The 18,592-nt window shown below is 40.2% G+C and overlaps 2 protein-coding genes across 2 annotated transcripts; both read left to right on the top strand.

The window, feature by feature from the left end:
* The first annotated feature begins 1,892 nt into the window (after window positions 1–1,892).
* LOC128757336 (calcitonin gene-related peptide 2) lies at window positions 1,893–4,753 on the top strand. The gene is made up of 3 exons (XM_053862543.1): window positions 1,893–2,125; window positions 4,178–4,306; window positions 4,372–4,753. The coding sequence occupies exons 1-3, from the start codon at window positions 2,046–2,048 to the stop codon at window positions 4,544–4,546; spliced, it is 384 nt and encodes a 127-aa protein (XP_053718518.1). The 5' UTR covers window positions 1,893–2,045; the 3' UTR covers window positions 4,547–4,753.
* A 3,666-nt stretch (window positions 4,754–8,419) lies between these two features.
* Window positions 8,420–16,876, top strand: pyroxd1 (pyridine nucleotide-disulphide oxidoreductase domain 1). Its single transcript, XM_053862542.1, has 13 exons — window positions 8,420–8,691; window positions 8,773–8,853; window positions 9,533–9,652; window positions 9,873–10,001; window positions 10,691–10,764; window positions 10,837–11,033; window positions 11,092–11,189; window positions 11,683–11,776; window positions 11,900–12,015; window positions 12,512–12,634; window positions 13,608–13,745; window positions 13,882–13,971; window positions 15,613–16,876. The coding sequence occupies exons 1-13, from the start codon at window positions 8,620–8,622 to the stop codon at window positions 15,769–15,771; spliced, it is 1,491 nt and encodes a 496-aa protein (XP_053718517.1). The 5' UTR covers window positions 8,420–8,619; the 3' UTR covers window positions 15,772–16,876.
* Window positions 16,877–18,592: the final 1,716 nt, after the last annotated feature.

The following is an 18,592-nucleotide window of genomic DNA, read 5'->3' as shown; positions in this document are numbered from 1 at the left end:
GAGGGCCGTGATTCTTAAATATAGGGCAGAGGCCCATGGTTGGGCCGCGAGCGCCCCCTAGAGGGCCGCTAGATGTTTTTTGCTTTACACCTCTGGGCCGTGAGAAGCTTAGTTTTAATACACTTGCTCCATGTGGTGGCTGTAGTGTGTCTTTGAATTGACTGGACAGCTGCAAATCTGTGATACTTAACAACAATGGAGAAGTTGAAAGAAGTTGAAAAGAAAAAAATGATAAAGGCAGTGATGGCGCCACCAACAGTAAAAACTGTTCATCAGTTGGAGCAGTTTTTAAAATAAATTACATTTTGACTTTACTTATCTTCTTTAGAGTCTATTTATGAAATACAGCATATTTTATGATGTTTAGATGTTGTTTTATTATATTTATTTTATTCAGAATTTTATTCAAGAAAGACAGTTTTTCCAATGTTGATTAACAGTTTGCATCAAGGGTATTTTTTTAATATATATTTTCCTTTTTTTCTTCAGTAAATTTGATGAGCATGACTTGCACCTGGTTCTGCTGCTGGTTGGACTTTTCCATGACAGATATCTTTGGGCTGATCACATGCTTTCATGTCATTTCACAAGATTTTGGTTTATTTACATGTGTGGTTATTGAACACAAATGAAATCTGTAATTCTGAAATCAGAAATCAGTACTCATAGTAATGAATCACTTCTATTCCTTGAATGGGGCCCGGACCCATTTGTTCTGGAAAAGGTTGGCCTCGAGATCAAAAGGGTTAAGAACCCCTGCCCTAGGAGACCGCATATCTGGTTGAATGATAGAAACCTCAATGTCACCTGATGTGACCTGAACTCACCCAGATTCTGCCAAAAGCGTCCCACACATCATTTGAGTTTCAGTGGAGCAAACACATGCAGATGAATGAGTTTTCACTGAGAGTTGTTTGTGGGACTCTTCTACCAAACAGTGGGTGAGAAGCTCGATCCTCCAGGATAGTTTTGGTACAAAACCATTCGTCGGCATTGCAGGAAGATGTTGGGCACCTAGACAGATTCCCGCGTGGGCGTCCAGTTGGTGATGCTCCACAGACATAACTAAAGTCCTGCAATGCTCTGCACTTGGCACTTAGAAGCTAAAGTTTGAAATCAAAATAGAGTTAGTCTTCAGTTTCTTCAGTAACTTCAGCAAATGTGCACAATTGTGTTCTTAAGTTTTACACTTCTGCGTTCAAGAAAGATGTGGCTTCTTTTCTTTTTTTAATACAAACACTCCTTCATTAAGGAATGTTTGCCCGTCAGCCCATTAAAATAATGAGACAACATTCATAATTGATACAAATTCATCACCACATGCATTATGTATCTCTGCTGGAGCCCACAGAGGTGTGGCGGGGCTAAGGTTTGGTGACCCTAAACTTCATTAAGGGTCTCAAAGTGAAACAACAAAAGACTGTGGATGCCAGGGGTTTCTGAAGGGTCTCGTCCCACCGCCGAATATGATAATCTCCATGATGACGTCCAGAGGACTGGACAGAAATAGCTGCTTATGACATACATTGGAAGCAGTTGGATTCCCCGACACCCCCATAGACCATCGCTCTCCTCCTCCCCACCAGTCTCTGTGAATGAAAACCCACCGTCATATTTGGCATGAGCTGATGTCACTAGGGGTTTGAGCAGAGAGAGTATAACTGAGTGACAAAGGCAGGACTGATCCAGTGAGAGACGGGGAGCCGCTGGCTGCTGGAGAGATCCGTGAAGCGTAAGTTTTTTGTTTTTTTTTACTTTTTCAGGTTTTAAGAAAAAAAAATACAAAGCGGCAGTTTTATGTTTGCATCTTCAGTATAAATGTTAAATTGTTATTATCTAATCCATTTAGGCTGAAAGCCCACGTAGCTTTTCCTTTTGAAATAGGTACTTTCTGTGTTACAGTCTTTGATTTTATTGTCCTATTTAGACTCATTTTTGCGGGGTAAATTTTGATTGGCAAAAAGACAGAATGATTTCAAAATATTTTCATAGAAGTAAGCTGCTCACCACACACTATCTGCTGATGCAGGTGATTATCGATCGACATGTTCCCGCTGAGGCTGCCGGTGCTTCTCCTGCTGCTGATCGTGCTGCTGCGCTCCGTAACCACCGCCCCGAGCCACAGGTCAGTATGGTGCTCCCTTTATTTAGGATTTGCTTTCAAGGTTCTCAAGTGGAAAATAGAAACGGTGATATTCGGTATTGATGCTTCAGTTTGTAGTTCATCAGGTATCAACAGTATTTTTTACATTTATATAACTATTTTATTATTTAATTGTATATTTTGTGTTATTAAATGCTATTGAAAAATGTTTTTTGTGCTATTAAAAGGATCATCACGGATCTCTTAGTATACTGATCCGGTCTCATTGTAATGTATCCATTTTAGGCAGCAACGGCTCCACTCGAAAGATGTCTTTCTGAAAAAGATGATATTCATAGTAGGAAGATGACCTTTGCACAGTGTTTGTGGCCACTAATATAGGACAGATCTTTACCCTTACATAAACCGTTCTTCATGAATCCAATTACTGAGAAGGACGTAGTGGATGACAGACATGTCAAACTCCAGGGCTGCGGGCCACATCCAACCCGCTCTATCATTACATATGGTTCATGACATGATTTCATTAGAGCGATTTATAATTTATAATAAAAAATAAAGCACAAATACACATACATGTTATTCAACAACCATTAATCCTGTTTGCTCAATGACTAAGAGCGCATTCATTGGTCTGAGCTCCTCCATCATCCCATGGTGCTCTCAGCTAATAATTTTTTAGTCTGCCCATCTGTGGCTCAGGTTATGAGTCAGTCCATAGAAATGATGTCACCGTGTCAGCAAATTTTCTGCAGTGTTATTAACTGGCATTTTATTCAGTTTATTCAGATAAGACAGTGGATAATGCTGCTCACATCCTGCCTAGATTATTGTGAGTCCAAATTACTTCTTCAACAGCTTCCCTGGCTTCCACGCTGTGCCTTGCAAATCCACGTCCTCAGCTGTATACTGCTGTTCTGTCATGCAATATCTGTGAACTAGAACAGGATTTAATAAAAGGGGCATGGCAGCAAAAAGAAATAAATAAAGAGTTAAATAAACACCTCTCAACCCCTCTCAGCATTACTCAATAAGTAAGTGTGATCACATATCTTTATCTTTCGGCATTTCTCCTGAGGGGTTGCAACAGCAAGTCAGCCTCGCCCTCCTTAGCCCGTCTTGTGCATCCTCCCTAGTCACTCCTCTCCACTTCATTCCGACGAAAACCTGAGCATCTTCAACTCTGACACTCTTACTCTGCTTCAAAAATTTTGGATGGAAACTATGTAAGATATGTGCAATTTTTTGGGTAGTTTTGCGTCGTTTTGGAGAAAATAAAAATACAAACCTTAAACATTAATAAATAAGAAATATATGCAGATAAAAATGTGTATGCTTTTGAAATATATCAATCTATTAATTATATTTGTAAGTTATCAAAGCTATGAAGAGAATAACACTAAGTTGAGGCACCATAAGATGGAGACATTTTTAAAAAAAAGTTTAAATAAATGAATAAATATCGGGTAGAAAAACAATTCACAAAAAACATTATAATGAAAAATATTTCAATTGTATAACTAAAACAAGACACAAATATATACATACATTTATATTAGAAAAATGTTGATTTGTCGAACTACCCCAGTGTGCTTTTTCATATCGTTATGAACTCCTATAAATATATTCAGATCCTCTTTCTCAGAAGATCTGGATAACTGGAGCTGAGGATTCATATTCAGTAGAAGTCGGGCTGGAATCAAGAGACAAATGAAGGCTCGACGGAAAGACAAAATACAGTTTTGGGGACTTCTGTCAACTTAAAGAGGTGAAGGTGCGGCAAATATCCCGATCAAATATGTGCCTTGGCAGACATCTTCGCATTTTGTCAGCTCGAAAACTTTTCAAATCATTTGACCAAAGGTTGCCCTGGAAGCATGTAGATATGAAGCAGAGGGATAATGTGAGCAGCTGAGATGGAGGTGGAAGACAATTGGCAGAAAAGTGTTTGACTGTGAAACTCTTGGGAGCCCAAGTGCCCACTTTTTCACGTCTCCTCTGGCTAGTAAATCTTTTGAAGAGGATGTCATCAGCTATGAGCATGGAAAAAAAGGATTAACCCTTTCCCCTCAGGTACTTCAGCTCTTCCAGTGAGGAGGAAAGTGCTGTACCAGATGGCTGGTTGGATCCCGCGTTGATGTCCAATCCCTTCCTTGAGCTTCTGGGTGTGAGACCACGACGAGGGCTTACTGCGATGAACAGGTATTTATATATTCCCCCCAGGAATCCTATCTTGAAGTGCTGATATTTCAGTGTCTCTCTATTAGTCACCACATAGAAAAGAGAAAGTGCAACACAGCCACTTGCGTTACCCAACGGCTAGCGGACTTCCTGGTGCGCTCCAGCAACACCATTGGAACCGTCTACGCACCCACCAACGTGGGATCCGCCACCTACGGCAAGAGAGACCTACTTGTGCCGCCCGGCTACCTGCCTCTTTAGTAGCGTCTCCCAGTGTCCTGATGATATAACCAGCTGTCTTGTGCAACAGTGATTTGGGGAATATTGAGGAGTGCTCACTTTCACATACGTATGATGAAGCAGTGCCTTTTGTGTCATGGTTTATTTATGTTTTAGTTATGTCTAAAATGGCATGCTGTGAATATATAAAGAATGCAAATCAGAAAATATGAAATAAAATACGGTGCATAAATGAGATGTTGAATTTAATAATAAAAACTGAAATTAACGCAATGTCTCAGTGATATTTTTTGGACTGGGTGTTTAAACATTCCAGGCCAAACATTATTAGATTTGTACTCATGCATGACATTTTGCAGTGGGGCCAGTGAGTGCCATTTTATCTCATTCCATTTATGCTCATATGTCATTTTCACCATAATAAATTTCTCCAGAAGCTGCATACTTGTGGCTGTGTTGTGGCGATGTTTGCTCAACCCAGAGATGAGGTCTATTGTGTTTAAGGAACATATTCCCGTAATAATTTGGGAAGCTCCCCAGGGAAGCAGGTACTGAAAACAACCAATTATTGCAAGGAAAAGTTAGATTAGTCAAGTGTTGTCAAAATCCAAACACAGTGTTGCTGATTTGATCTTGGAACGCTAACGTCAATATCACAACTCACCCTGATGTTAATGCTCACATTAAAAACAAGCTAGTCATCACTAAACTATTCAAGATAAGGAAGCTCATCTGTGTTGACACACTTGTGATCGTGCCAGCAACTCTGAGACAGAATGAAAGCTGAGGAGGATTATAGCGACATTACAATGTTGTTACCATTCAAAGGTGATGTGTCGATTTAATACATTTGTGGCTCTATATTACTTGTGTGTTGTGCAAAGCAGGGATGGGAGCAGGGAGAAGAAGCAACCAAGAACCCACAACACATAGACACCACATGACCACAACAGCTTGCCTGAAAATCTCCACTTGTTAGTGATGTCGATATTTGTCTCAAATTAGACAAGGAGTAAAGATGGCTCCTGAAAGAAAAGCATATGGAGCCGGTTGTTATCTCGTTGTGGTCTAGACATAAGACAGCAGATGCTAGTGTAAATATTTTACCATGGGTGCCTTGAATACCCTGTGCACTCCATGAGTGACTGCCGTCGGACCTAAACAAAAAGATCAGACATTAATTTTCATTAACATATGATTAGGTGGGGGGGGGAAGGACTGAGGAAATTAATTCAACAAACATTTAAATACATGTTTCATTTAGATATTTACAAATTCGCACCTTTGTTTCTAAAACGTTTAGTCCGTTTCCAAATTCACCAGAAAAAAATCTAAAGGTATAATTACACATAACGATAACAGAATTCAGAATCTAACTCCAACATCTCTGGATGGTATCAGAGCTCTTAGGAAAGAGGAGATAGGGGAGAGACAGAAGTACAATGGGAAAGAATTTTGAAACAGGTTCATACTTCACGTTTTTGTGCCCGACATGGACTGATCCAATGCAAGATTATTCACTGAACACAAAAATACATGGTCACATTGATCCAGTTTGTGACGGTTGCCATAATGAAACAGCTAACCACACACATATGTTTTGGCCATGTCCCTCTCTGACCAGTTATTGGGAGGAGAACTTCAGGACATTGTCAGAGGTGACTGGTACCTACATTAAACCAAAGACTTTAACAGTGTTATTTGGCATCTCTGAACTACCTCTCACCTCACTCCAAAAAGACTTAGTAGCCTTCACGACATTACTAGCCCAATGTCTAATCTTGACCTGATGGAAATCACCAACACCCCCAACTCACATATCATGGCTAAAAGAAGTTCTTAGCAACTTGCAAATGGAAAAAAATAAAACACACTGTAAGAGAATCCAGCGCTAAATAAACACAAATGTGGGGATCTTTCCTGACTTATGCGAGCAAAATGGATCTGACTGTTATGCCTTAACAACAAAGCGGTATCATGACTGTTTGATCAAGTGTACGATTGCGTATAACATTGGAGGGGTGTGTGTCGATGCAGACCGGGTGGTTTTTTATGATTGTCTGTCTTGTCTTTTTTATGTCCTTTTTTTATAGGTTTTATTTTCAATATACTTGTATATCTGTCTTTACTTAATTTTACAGCTATGAACATGTCAGTGCTTATGATTATAACGGACATATATATATATATATATATATATATATATATATATATATATATATATATATATATATATATATATCCTGTGGATGTGTGTGTTTCAGTTTTACTACCATTCATTATGTGAAATGATTGCACCTTCATTTTTTTTCATAATAAAATCATCCATTTGCGTAGAAGCATTATTTTCGCCTGCTGTCCTCGATGTTAGATTTAATTACATGCGCTGAATACCTGCAGTTACATGATAGAGGGCTCAATGAGTAATAAAAAGCATTCAGGAAAACATCTCTTAAGTGCCTGACCTTTTCAAATAACGAAAACAGAGTCATATATATTTGTAGCAGCAGTGGGATCGCAGCCGCGTTTGCCATGTGCCGTCTCCTTGCAAGCGGGTATTGGGGGTAATGTAACAGAAATGAAGAGGGGGAATTATGACGCACGACATTAACCCCAGCTTCATTACGGGCGACCCCATCATCTCAGAGTCTGACATCAATATTCCCATGTGTGGTGAAACCCCGACATGAGCGCTTTCACTAAAATGGGACAAGTACCTGCTTTTTGCTGATGAATCAAAAAAAAAAAAAAAGCCATTAGGGGAATAATTGTCGATGGAGTCAAGATCCCATCGCACATGTACTTGAGCAGCTATCAGCTAGTGGGTCGTTCATCACCTCAGTAATTATCTCTGACCGTTGTTTTGATGTGATTTCAGGTCTGATTCATGACTGTGTGGCTCTGAGACTAAAGGTCCGGCTGGGATGGCAAAACAAAAGTTCTGATGTAAACATCCGCCACAAGACTGTACAAATATATACTATACATTTCACATCGTGAACGTATTAAATGTCATTTAGGGTCAGAACCATTTCGCCATAGACAGAAACTTATTTTAGATGTCCAGAGGTCCAAACGTGGAGATCATGTTTTATTGGTGTTGATTTTACATCGTATCAGCCTCGTATCAGGTGGTTCCTGCCTCATAACTCACTCTTCCAACCACACATCTTTCCCCACACTATCCTTATCATACACACACCTCTCATGCTGGATCAAGTTACCTTACCCAATATCACAGTGTCTGTTGAATTATAAAGCAGTTTATTCAATAAAACAACTGAACTTGATTAATATGATCATGCGTAAAATATCATCATCACGTTAAACAGATCTACATCACACTGGAGTGAACTTAAAAAAGGGCACCTATCTTTACATGTGGTCAAATCTTCAGACAGAGAAAAAAGGCAGTTGCACCCCAAAGATGAGAAGCATTGTACGTGACATTAGACGTCCCACTGGGAACGTTGGAGTTCTTAAATGGTGAGCATTCCAAACACCCTGGATGTTATTTAATAGTTCCTGAAACAAGAATTTCTAAGTCACAATTGGCAAATAATACATTTAAACAGCAAGATTTCCAAGCCCAGATAGCAGACAGTAATAAATGAGGCTTGAATTGCAACGTATTTTTCTAACAGTCCGAAAACCAATACATAACACACATACTGTATCTCTGTGCTTACAGGTAATGCGTAGTTGATCGTACATTTTCTTGCTGTGATCATAATAGGGCACGTAACTGAATGACTGGCTTGAAACAGAACTGTGACAGAGATTTGTCAATGAAATCCCCGGCAAAGAATCCTTCATCCTTCAGTTCTGCCAGGAGCTCGATCCGGTCTTAAATACCTTGGACCCTTAGGCTTCCGTAGAAAACGTAAACACGGAAGTGGAGTCCGCATAGGTCTCGTGCTTTGAAAAGTAGCAGGCTTTTGTACAATTTCAAGCGGTTTGGTCTCTCGTATGCCGTGTTCTCGTTGTCCTTCTTGTTTATGAACTCGAGGGAACACAAGAATGATAACTTAAATGTTTTAAGTGTGAACGTTATAACGTGCTGTTAGTCATTATTAGCTTAGCAGTTAGCAGCAATGACAGCCAGACAGAAGTTCTCGTTTGTTGTCGTGGGAGGAGGCATCGCCGGAGTGACGTGTGTGGAGCAGGTGGCGTCTCAGAATCTGGAAAATATTCCATTCAACTCAGACTCAAATTGATAATAACTCATTTGCCCATGTTTGCGGCAGTTGTCATCACAGGTTCCGTCCGCAGACGTAGCCCTGATCACTGCGGGTCAGCATGTCAAGACTGTGACCAACTATAAACAGGTCAGAACCATGTCTATGCTGGTGTCTTCTGAATTGTGGTCATGGCAAACATTAATCATTTAATTTGAAAAGTACTTCAAACCTACGAAGAATACTTGGAATAAATGGAATTCAAACAGACTTATCCAAGGTATTCTCTATCTTGTGTGCAGCAGTTGAAGTATGTAGGATCCCGTCTTCTCAGAAACCAACTCCATACTGAGGTCAACTGAACACAACAATCTCTCTGACATCCGTCCAATGATTTCATCTAAAAGACATCTAAAAAAAGAGGCCACCCCAAATGACTTCTCTTACCAGTCTTTGTGACTTAAGATGATGCACAGATCCATCTGTCAACATTATGCTCCATCTTACCCTCCTCACTTGTTAGTCGAACTCCTCCACCGGTTGAAAGAGTTTGACATTCCTCCTTTTCCTGGTTGAAAAGCATGGTCACAGAATGGATACTTAACCAGGCAGCTTCAGTCAGCTGTGAATATAAGTGTGTGCTCTGATAATAGAATTATGTAATAGTATTTATAAAGAGTGAATGAATGGATTTTTTTTACTAGCTCTGTTTTGTTGTACGACAGATTACAGTCAAGGACCTTATTTTACATGATACTATTTTTTTTTACACATGGATTTGCATTGTTTCTTGTCAGTAAGTACATACTGTGTTTTTATATTTCACCAGGTGTCTAAGACGCTGGAAGAATTTAATGTGGAGGAGCAAGCATCCAGTGTGCTGGAAAAAAAGTACCCCAATCTCACTATTGTTCACTCTGCTGTGCAGTCACTGCACACACAATCACATGTAAGTGAAAGTTTTTTAATCATTGTTGAATTACATATATGATATCCGAGGTACAGTTACGGTATCATTATGTTGCATTGTGATGCCCGTTACTGCCCCCCCATGGACTTTTTTTGTTAACGCAGTCTGAAGCCATGCTCGTGTGTAATACCGTACTAAACACTGTGTAGTTCCACTTTATAGATAAGCATGTCTCTAACTTGTTTGACATTTTTTTTAGACTGTAGAGACTGTGGATGGACGAATCTTCCATTACGAGAAGTTGTGTATCTGCAGCGGTGCCAGGCCCAAACTCCTGACGGTGAACAACGCATATGTGCTGGGAATACGAGACACTGATAGCGCCCAGGTACTGCACCGTCGGCTCTTTATCACCACTGAAGCAGTCTTACATGCTCTCCTGCCTCGACGCAATGTCAATGAGGAGTCTCGATCCAATTAGATTAGGTTGAGTCACTGGCTGAAGACGACAGGCTAAATCAGCAGGACTGTCCTTGCTGTTTATGTCCTCAAAGGACCTTTGTCCTGCAACTCTTGCACGTGTTTTAAGTCATGCAAAGAGACTTGGAAATCCAACACTTAATTTATTGTCGACAGTGCTCAATTTATCTCAGTCACATTTTTAAAATGAGTCATGCTTCAGCAAGTCAAGGTTGCTCTTATTGCAGAAAAACAACAGCAATAATTTCTTGACTATCTGTCATGTTAATCTGCCTCCAAGGACTCTGGTTTACTCCCACATTAAAATTAATCGTGAGTGAAATGAACTTGGATTTCTTTACTTTTTCTGTACTAATCTTGCACAAGTTCAGCTCTTTGCCAGTAGCCATTGCAACAGTCATTAGCAAGGTCACAACTGTCAAATCATGATTCTTGATCTGTAACATGTAAGAATGTGTGCTAGTAAATCCAAAACCTCATGTCTAGACTTCATACTTAACTCACCCTAAAATCAACCTTTCATCACCCTGAATGATGCACTTCGCTTACCTTCAGTTCTTTTACTGATCTGCTTCATAAATGTGTCATTTTTGTCAGGAGTTTCAGAAGCGCTTGTCTGAAGCCAGGAGGATTGTTGTTGTGGGAAATGGTGGAATCGCCTTAGAACTAGTGTGAGTCCTCCACTCTGACAAGTTAAGATGGAATTTAATGTGTCTGAGTAAATTGATTGTTCAACTGTGAAGGTTTGAAGTGGAGGGCTGCGAGGTAATCTGGGCTGTGAAGGACAAAGCTATAGGAAACACCTTCTTCGACGCAGGAGCGGCTCAGTTCCTCATTCCTTCGCTGGATGCAAGCAAACCACAGACGGTGATCCCCTGCAAGAGGCCTCGGTATACCACTGAGGAAGCTTCTGTTGGGGCGTCCCACACCTTCACAGCCGGTACTGAATCTGAGGAGGATTTGTTTCATTGCAATATTTTGACATTTTTCATATGAAGACAGGAACTTAAGAGGACGTGGAACTGGACCAACGGAGTCTGGAAGTGCTCTAGGACCAGACTGGCATGAAGGAATCACCCTGAAAGGAGCGCAAGAGGTTGGCTGAGCAGCAGTGCAGTATTCATGTATCTCACTTTACAGTCATGAATTATTGTGTTGCACAACATCACATTTGTAGCTTTTAAACTGTATAATAAAATTGAAAAGTATATGAAGTAATGTTCTTATATTATTGGGAGAGTGTATGATAATAAGACATAAAATCTAGTCTTTCATTTGTGAAACCTCCCTTCAGTTGTCTTTTCCAGATTCAAAATGTATCTTTCTGTTTTTAATGCAGACTTATATCAGCTAATATGTATATATATCCTAATCTTTGTGTACAATTATTTTTTGTTACTTCCTCTTCTTTAAATGTTTTTTTTTACTAATTTCATTTTTTATTTTTTTTACCACTTTGTTTATCTTTATTTTATTACATTTTACTAAAGTAAAGCAAAGTTTAGTGTAGTGTTTCAATATATCCGTCACCACAACTTTAAGATGAACATACATCAATGATGTTGATTGATCTTGACTATTGTGTTCAGGTGTCCCGCAGAGTCTCCGTGGAGTATGAGTGTGAGGTGGAAAAGATCATCTCCACTGACGAGGCCCTCAACTGTTCTCCACAAACTGAAACCAGTGAGAATCACTTCAGTTTACCATTTATGTTTTTCTGGGATTCATTCATTACTATACACCTGATGTGAGATTATATATATATATATATATATATATATATAGACATATTTCTTCTGCTCGCAGGTGGATCATGGCCTGTTTCTGTCCAGCTCACCAATGGGAAGACTTTTGGCTGTGACTTTGTGGTCAGCGCCACCGGAGTTATTCCCAATACAGATCCTTTTCTCCATGGCAACAATGTCAGTAATATTTTTTTTTGTACTGCAAACTTTGATTTACCAAAATGTAATTTCCGGAATCTTTGGTCTCTTTATCGCTGACTCCTTTTGTCTCTAAACCATGCATCATGGCAGCTTTTACTTTTATTGTACACATGATGTATTACTTGTCAGTTTTTTTTTTGACAGTTTAAATGAATTTTAAATTTGTGAGACCATAATGAATGCAACTTACACTCCCTGCATTTACCACCTATGACCACTGGGTGTCATAGAACGGCAGTGGTCCTCAGTTCTCCACTAACATAATGTATGGTATGTTAAAACAATAACATCAGATACGTTAATGTATGATTTTGATAAAATGTATCAAACATTTTCATGAAACACCCTTCATAAAAATCATATGTATCCAATGCCACGTTGAGTGAGTATGTCTTGAAACAATAATACAAATTCTTATTAACACAAAAATGAGTATATTCTGTTTTTAACTGAATTGTCATTTTGTGCCCAGTTTCTTCTGGCAGCTGATGGTGGCCTAAGGGTGGATGACCACATGATGACATCAGAGCCTGACGTGTTTGCAGCTGGGGATGTGTGCACTGCATGCTGGGAACACAGTCCTCTGTGGCAGCAGGTGGATCAGTCCTCTTCTTCATCTGTGGCAGTGAAAAACTACTGGATGTCTTTCTTAGTATCACAGTCAGTTTGAAGTATTTTTTTCTCAAATGCTGTGAATGATTGGCGACAATGATGTGTCATAGCATTGAACCAAAGTGGAACAGTCCTATGCATATTATGTCTTCTCTGCTTGAGTATTTACAGTCATGAATTCAGATTTTCAACTGCAACTCATTTGCAATTCATTCTCAAGTAGACATCCGGGTTTTACTTAGCTGTTGACTTATTCAAACCTCATGTGAGCCGTGTCGCTTTGTTTACTCAAAAACCGAAAGCACACATCAACTGATATGTCATGGATTTCTACGCCTTTGACATGCAGCCCCCCAGTTATCAACACATTTGTTGCATGCATATGAGAGTGGCTCTTAATCTTCTTAGCTATGAACATGTTAACTTCTGCTCTAAACAGGAAGTTGAGGTTCACTTTAAGAGCCTGATCACAGATCATCAGATCGCGTTAAAGAAGATTATGGACATGTTGAATTACAAAAGTCCTCCAACAGCAAACGGTTTAAGTTTGAGGCAGGACCACAAAAGAGTTCCCAATTTTATATCTTTGCTGACACATCTGCTCAAATATATATATATATATATATATATATATAGCGGATATTGAGCAGTAAAATTGGGAACTCTTTTGTGGTCATGCCTCAAACTTAAACTTTTTATATATATATATATATATTTTTTTTTTACGCTTTTCAGCTTTAGGACAGTGGCTGTCGTTCTGAAAATACCATGCTGCAGCTGGATGCCTCTCTTCTCGTCGTCTGTCTTGTCACTTCCCCAAACAATATGTTGCGCCAAGCTCTGCCACGTGTCTTTTTTTCAGACTGTGCTTTACAGACTGCTGTTTCTCCCTCTGATTGAGTGAGTTTCCGACTGATGTAGCGCCCTTACTGACCTGCAAATCTTCTATATTTCAGATGCGTCTGTGGACACAGGCCCGTCAGATGGGCTGGTACGCAGCACGTTGCATGGTGGCTCAGGTTCAGTCAGAACCAATTGAACTGGACTTCTGTTTCGAGCTCTTTGCCCACATCACTAAGTTCTTCAACTATAAAGTGAGTGAAGCTCCTGGTGCTCACCTGGTGAACATTGACTCGGTAGAATCATTGACTTGGTCAATCATTACAACCGTCTTCTTTGATCTCTCCGCTTCGTCCCATAATAACCTGCACTCCCCGGTTCTGTCTGCAGGTGGTTCTGCTGGGGAAGTTTAACGGGCAGGGACTGGGCTCTGACTACGAGCTGTTGGTGCGTTGCACCAAAGGACAGGAGTATGTGAAGGTGATGCATTTCAGTGATTCACACTGTGACCAGATTTTCCAATGATCATTTCTGAAAACGCTGATAGCAACTGAAAAATACGCCTTGTGATTCAATTCGGAATGTAAGTTTGGAATGTGTCAGTGAAAGGCACCATTGTTTGTCTGGATGATGCCAGTGGAGTCAAGAAATTGCAAAGTGGTTTGACTAAAAATAACGACGGCATGCGGCAGTCAGTACTTTTCGATCTATACAAAACATTTCAAGCCTGATTTGCATGCATGAAAGAAAATCAACATGTGGTTTCATATGATCATTTTCAAAGTACGAGCATGTGCATTTCACTTTCGTACTCTGTAACTGTCTGCAGAGACTCCGTTTTGAACCATTTCCAAGTGCTCACTCTGTTTGTGATTAGTTTAACTTAGTGATGATAATAAAATGATACAGCGTATTATTCTAGCATAGCCATGTTGTGTGAAGAGTGACGATAAGTTTCTGAAGTCAAGCAGCTCTCAGACTGAAGTTCAGGCGACTGTTTCTGAACTTCACGTGGCAATATTGGAGGCTTTCAAATGTAACACAAGTTGGAAAAATAAATGTCGCGGAATTGCTTGCAACTACTATTCATTTTGTGAGGGCTGTTGTCCACTGAACAGCTGTATAAATGAACTCACAATTGGATGTTGTTACTGTCATTATAGTGATCTATAGCTGCAAAAGTCAAAATATGCCTTGAACTAAAGAAGCATCCAAAGAGTGCTGATCTCACCGGGGAGCAGGTTTCCATCCGTATTGTGATTTACATCGGGTACCTTTATCAGCATTTGCAATCTACACAGTAGTCACGTTGTGCAACTAGCTTATAAGCTAGTAGAAAGAAGGTCATTGGAGCTACTGTGTGGGACAACAGCGGTGGCCCTATAGAGTTGTCAGGGTCCACATGGTTGTCTGGAACACAAAAATGTAATATTCCGTTCTTCATCCCATTCTCAAAATGGAAATTTCATTGCACCTGTTCGTACTTTTTCCTACTTAACAGAGCCAAAGCATAGCTTCTTTGATGCTGGTAACTAGCTACCAAACACTATCAATTCATAGCCATTGTTGTCAACCAGGGCCAAGAAGAGGATCAGATTCCCATGAGTCAGCTTCATTACTTCTGCACAACAATTAAGTGCCACTGCGTTTACCTAGCGCGACCACAAGAACTTCATGGATATCTATTGCAGTTGAAGTGTGGATGTGTTGTTTTGATGGAAAGATAATAATTGCGATTGAATCATAATATCCATCTGTCCATTCCCTGACTCCAACGCCCCAGTACAAGGCGTCTCCGGGCCAACCCACAGATTTAATCTCTCCACCCTGTCATGGTTCCAACACAGGAGGGTGGTCGACCTCACCATGGAATCCTTTTACTGTAGCTGGCTCTATCTCCCGTGTGACGCCCTGATTTTGTCTGCTTTTTCCAGAGATTTTATGTCTGAGCTTTGTCCTCATTCTCTGCACTCGCTCACAACCACTAACAAAAGTAACATATAAGTCATGTATAAGGCATCTTTCTTATTGTGCACAGTATGAAGCGTATTTTTTTCTTTTATCTGACATCCTTTCCTAAATATGAATCCTTCAAATCTCGGCTCTCTTGTGGTTTCCCAGGTGATCCTCCATAGAGGACGCATGGTAGGCGCGGTTTTGATCGGGGAAACAGACCTTGAGGAGACGTTTGAGAACCTGATACTGAACCAGATGGACCTCACGCCGTATGGAGAGGATCTGCTCAACCCTGATGTGGATATAGAGGACTATTTCGACTGAGCGTTGAACTTTTATTAAGTCTGTCGTCAATCATAAACGGAATGTGAGATAAGGCTTGTAAAATGTGTGCTTGTGTTTTCAACTTGGCTCGCTAACAGACCTGTGAGAAGTGGAACTAGTGCCAGAGGTTATCTCAGGTGATTTCACAGGAATTAAAGAGGAAAGATGTGGATCCTGCTGGCCTGGTCTCAAGAATCCCAACAGGGGTGAAATTAAATCTCTCAACACAAATGAGAAACATGTGCGAGTATGTTAAGCTTTCATGCTGAACAATCACACTCACTCGCACACACTTGTTGCTATGCTGCGTTGATCATATTTCGACCTAAATAGCAACCAGAGCTCTTGTGCCTCAGCAGGCGTCTTGACGACGCTTGTCAGTGTCTATTGTTGCATCTCTCTTGAGAAACTGCTGGTGTTAAAAAAATGTCGTCCCTCTGGGAAAATGGAGCTGGCACTGAGGATTGAGTTGGACTAACCAATGAAATATTCCCAACTATGTTTCCTGCTGTTCATTGATAAGTATATATGTCACAACACATTTTAGTTATTTCTAAATACCTCATTTCAGTGTGCAAAGTTATGATTTTGGTGCATTCTTGGCATGATAACTATGCATTTTTGTCCACTTACCCAAGGTCAGATTGTGGCGGCGTACAGCATACAAGGTTTTGTCTGGGCAAAACTGATATGTGCATACAACAAAATGCTCTGGAAGAGAAATAAAAGGCAGCAGGAGTATGTGTGTGAATGAGAAGGAGGACGAGGCTGTGAAAACAGTTCAAGTATTTGCGAACAATCATTAATCCTCTAACTAGGAAATTAAATTACACTGCTCACTCCATGCCAGGAACAATTTGCTTAAGGACAAGCAGTAGGTATTAGGAAGCAATCCAGTGACCCCTTTATCTTGAGATATCTATTCAAACTCTGCCACATGGCCCATCCAACAGCACAGGCACTGTAATACAATAACAGTATTGTGAGTGGGTTTTATCTTGCATTTGTTCTCATATGCACATGAATAAATCGAATTAAAGTGGGTCAGAAGATAAAAATGAACATTGCTAGCACAATAAAAGAATGGAGAGATGACACCTTCGTTCAAACCTTCTTGCCCCGTGTCACAGGAAATGTGACTCATTGTGGTGGGCAGCTTACTCAGGCGGGATGCAGGGCACTAATAAAACAAAGATACATCAAAGAGAATTATGTTAGATATAGAGAAAACAATTATCTGTCGTCGTCATGACACCATAGTGGTGAACCCGACGAAAGCTTTTCGAATGAGCATTTAAAGATGGAAATGCATCAGTTGGATAAACATTAATTTCACTGCTGACACACTTCCGCCAGTCATGTTTGTTCGTAGAGTTGCCAACGCATAACAAATAAGTCCTCATGGCTCTGACTCACGTCTCAGCTGACTTATCACATGTCGAAGAACGTACATAAAGGCCAGTAGCGGAACAATACCTGTATGATGAGGAAAGAGCGAGTTGGGTCGGTCATAATTCAGTTTCACCAAATATTTACCGTCGAGCAGAGAACACATTGGCTTTATTTATGCACACAACACGAGGAGAAGAGCGGTTTCTGGCAGAGCATCTGAAGCCTTTAGAGACGTTGATGTTGTTCAACGCCTGACAGAAAGATTAAAAAAAAAAACCCTGACATTTACAAACCTTACTGAGATGATGAGCCTTGATAAACCCAAGACACCAGATCAAGCCATGATAGCGAGATGTTAGCATTTCCCACAAGTTTTGTTGCTCTTAGGCTTTCGGGTTCATTGCATAACAAAATCAGGAGCGTCACACTTTTCTGTCTTTAATTAGAATCTTATTTAAAAGTTTTCAGGATTCAACATTATGATAATTTCCATCCAGTCGCCAATGAGATAACTCATCTGTCCATATTAGCTTTCATTCAATTATTTTCTACAGTTACATCCCGGAGAGATGTCCAGTCCATCACAGAACCTGTCGGGGCGGACACCGCGCTGACACACTGGTACAGTCAGTGTTTACAGGGTTAGCACAGCAATGGTATCTGACCTCTTTGAAAAATGAAAGAAATTGGTTCAGGCACAGAGAGGTCCTTTTGGGGAGGAAATCTACTGTAGACATAAATGTGCTTCGGAAAAATGTTTTAGCACAAACATATTCGCACATAGTTCTGGGATCAAAGCCATGATCTTGGTAATGAGGAGTAAGAATACAAGCAGGCACCTTGTTTCTGCGAGAAGTTGTGGTAGTTTCTCTTCAATAGTGCAACAGTTGTGTCGCAGTTGATCATCTGATCATGTTGAGTTTTAGTTTTGTGTTGCACCCGTTTTCTCAGTGCAGTTGGAGGTGTTGTTAAAGGGAGTTAAATTCTGAGCAGCTATGTTGCAATCGCTGTTTCCATCATGGGGCCATTTTGGGTGAATGCCAAATCTGAGGTTCCTTTCTCTGTGAAGCCCGAGGCTTGTTTCTGCACTTAAAGTGCTCCACCAAGAATCTGGGTCTTCATTACCCAGATTCAGTTCAGGCATATTTCTGAGACTGCTTTGCCTCTTCATCAGTCAAAGTCATCTGTCTTAGACGTTCCAAGAATTTCAAGATTCTTTCAGGCCCTTTTACCACCATAAATTGCTGTCAAGATACTAATGTTAATATTTTTTCTACAATGGTTTGTCATAGTTGGTTTACAAAAACATGTATCATATTACAACTCTGTTTAATAGGATCCACCACTTGGGCGTAAACCTGTGCCTCAGGAAAACAATGTAGACTCCGATACAGGACTGGTTTGAAGCCAGGACTTAGACATTTCATCG

Source organism: Synchiropus splendidus, chromosome 4 (genome assembly GCF_027744825.2).
Source record: "Synchiropus splendidus isolate RoL2022-P1 chromosome 4, RoL_Sspl_1.0, whole genome shotgun sequence".
Taxonomy (NCBI): domain Eukaryota; kingdom Metazoa; phylum Chordata; class Actinopteri; order Syngnathiformes; family Callionymidae; genus Synchiropus; species Synchiropus splendidus.
The sequence above is the reverse complement of the archived record's forward strand: the minus strand, read 5'-3'. Positions and strand labels throughout refer to the sequence as shown.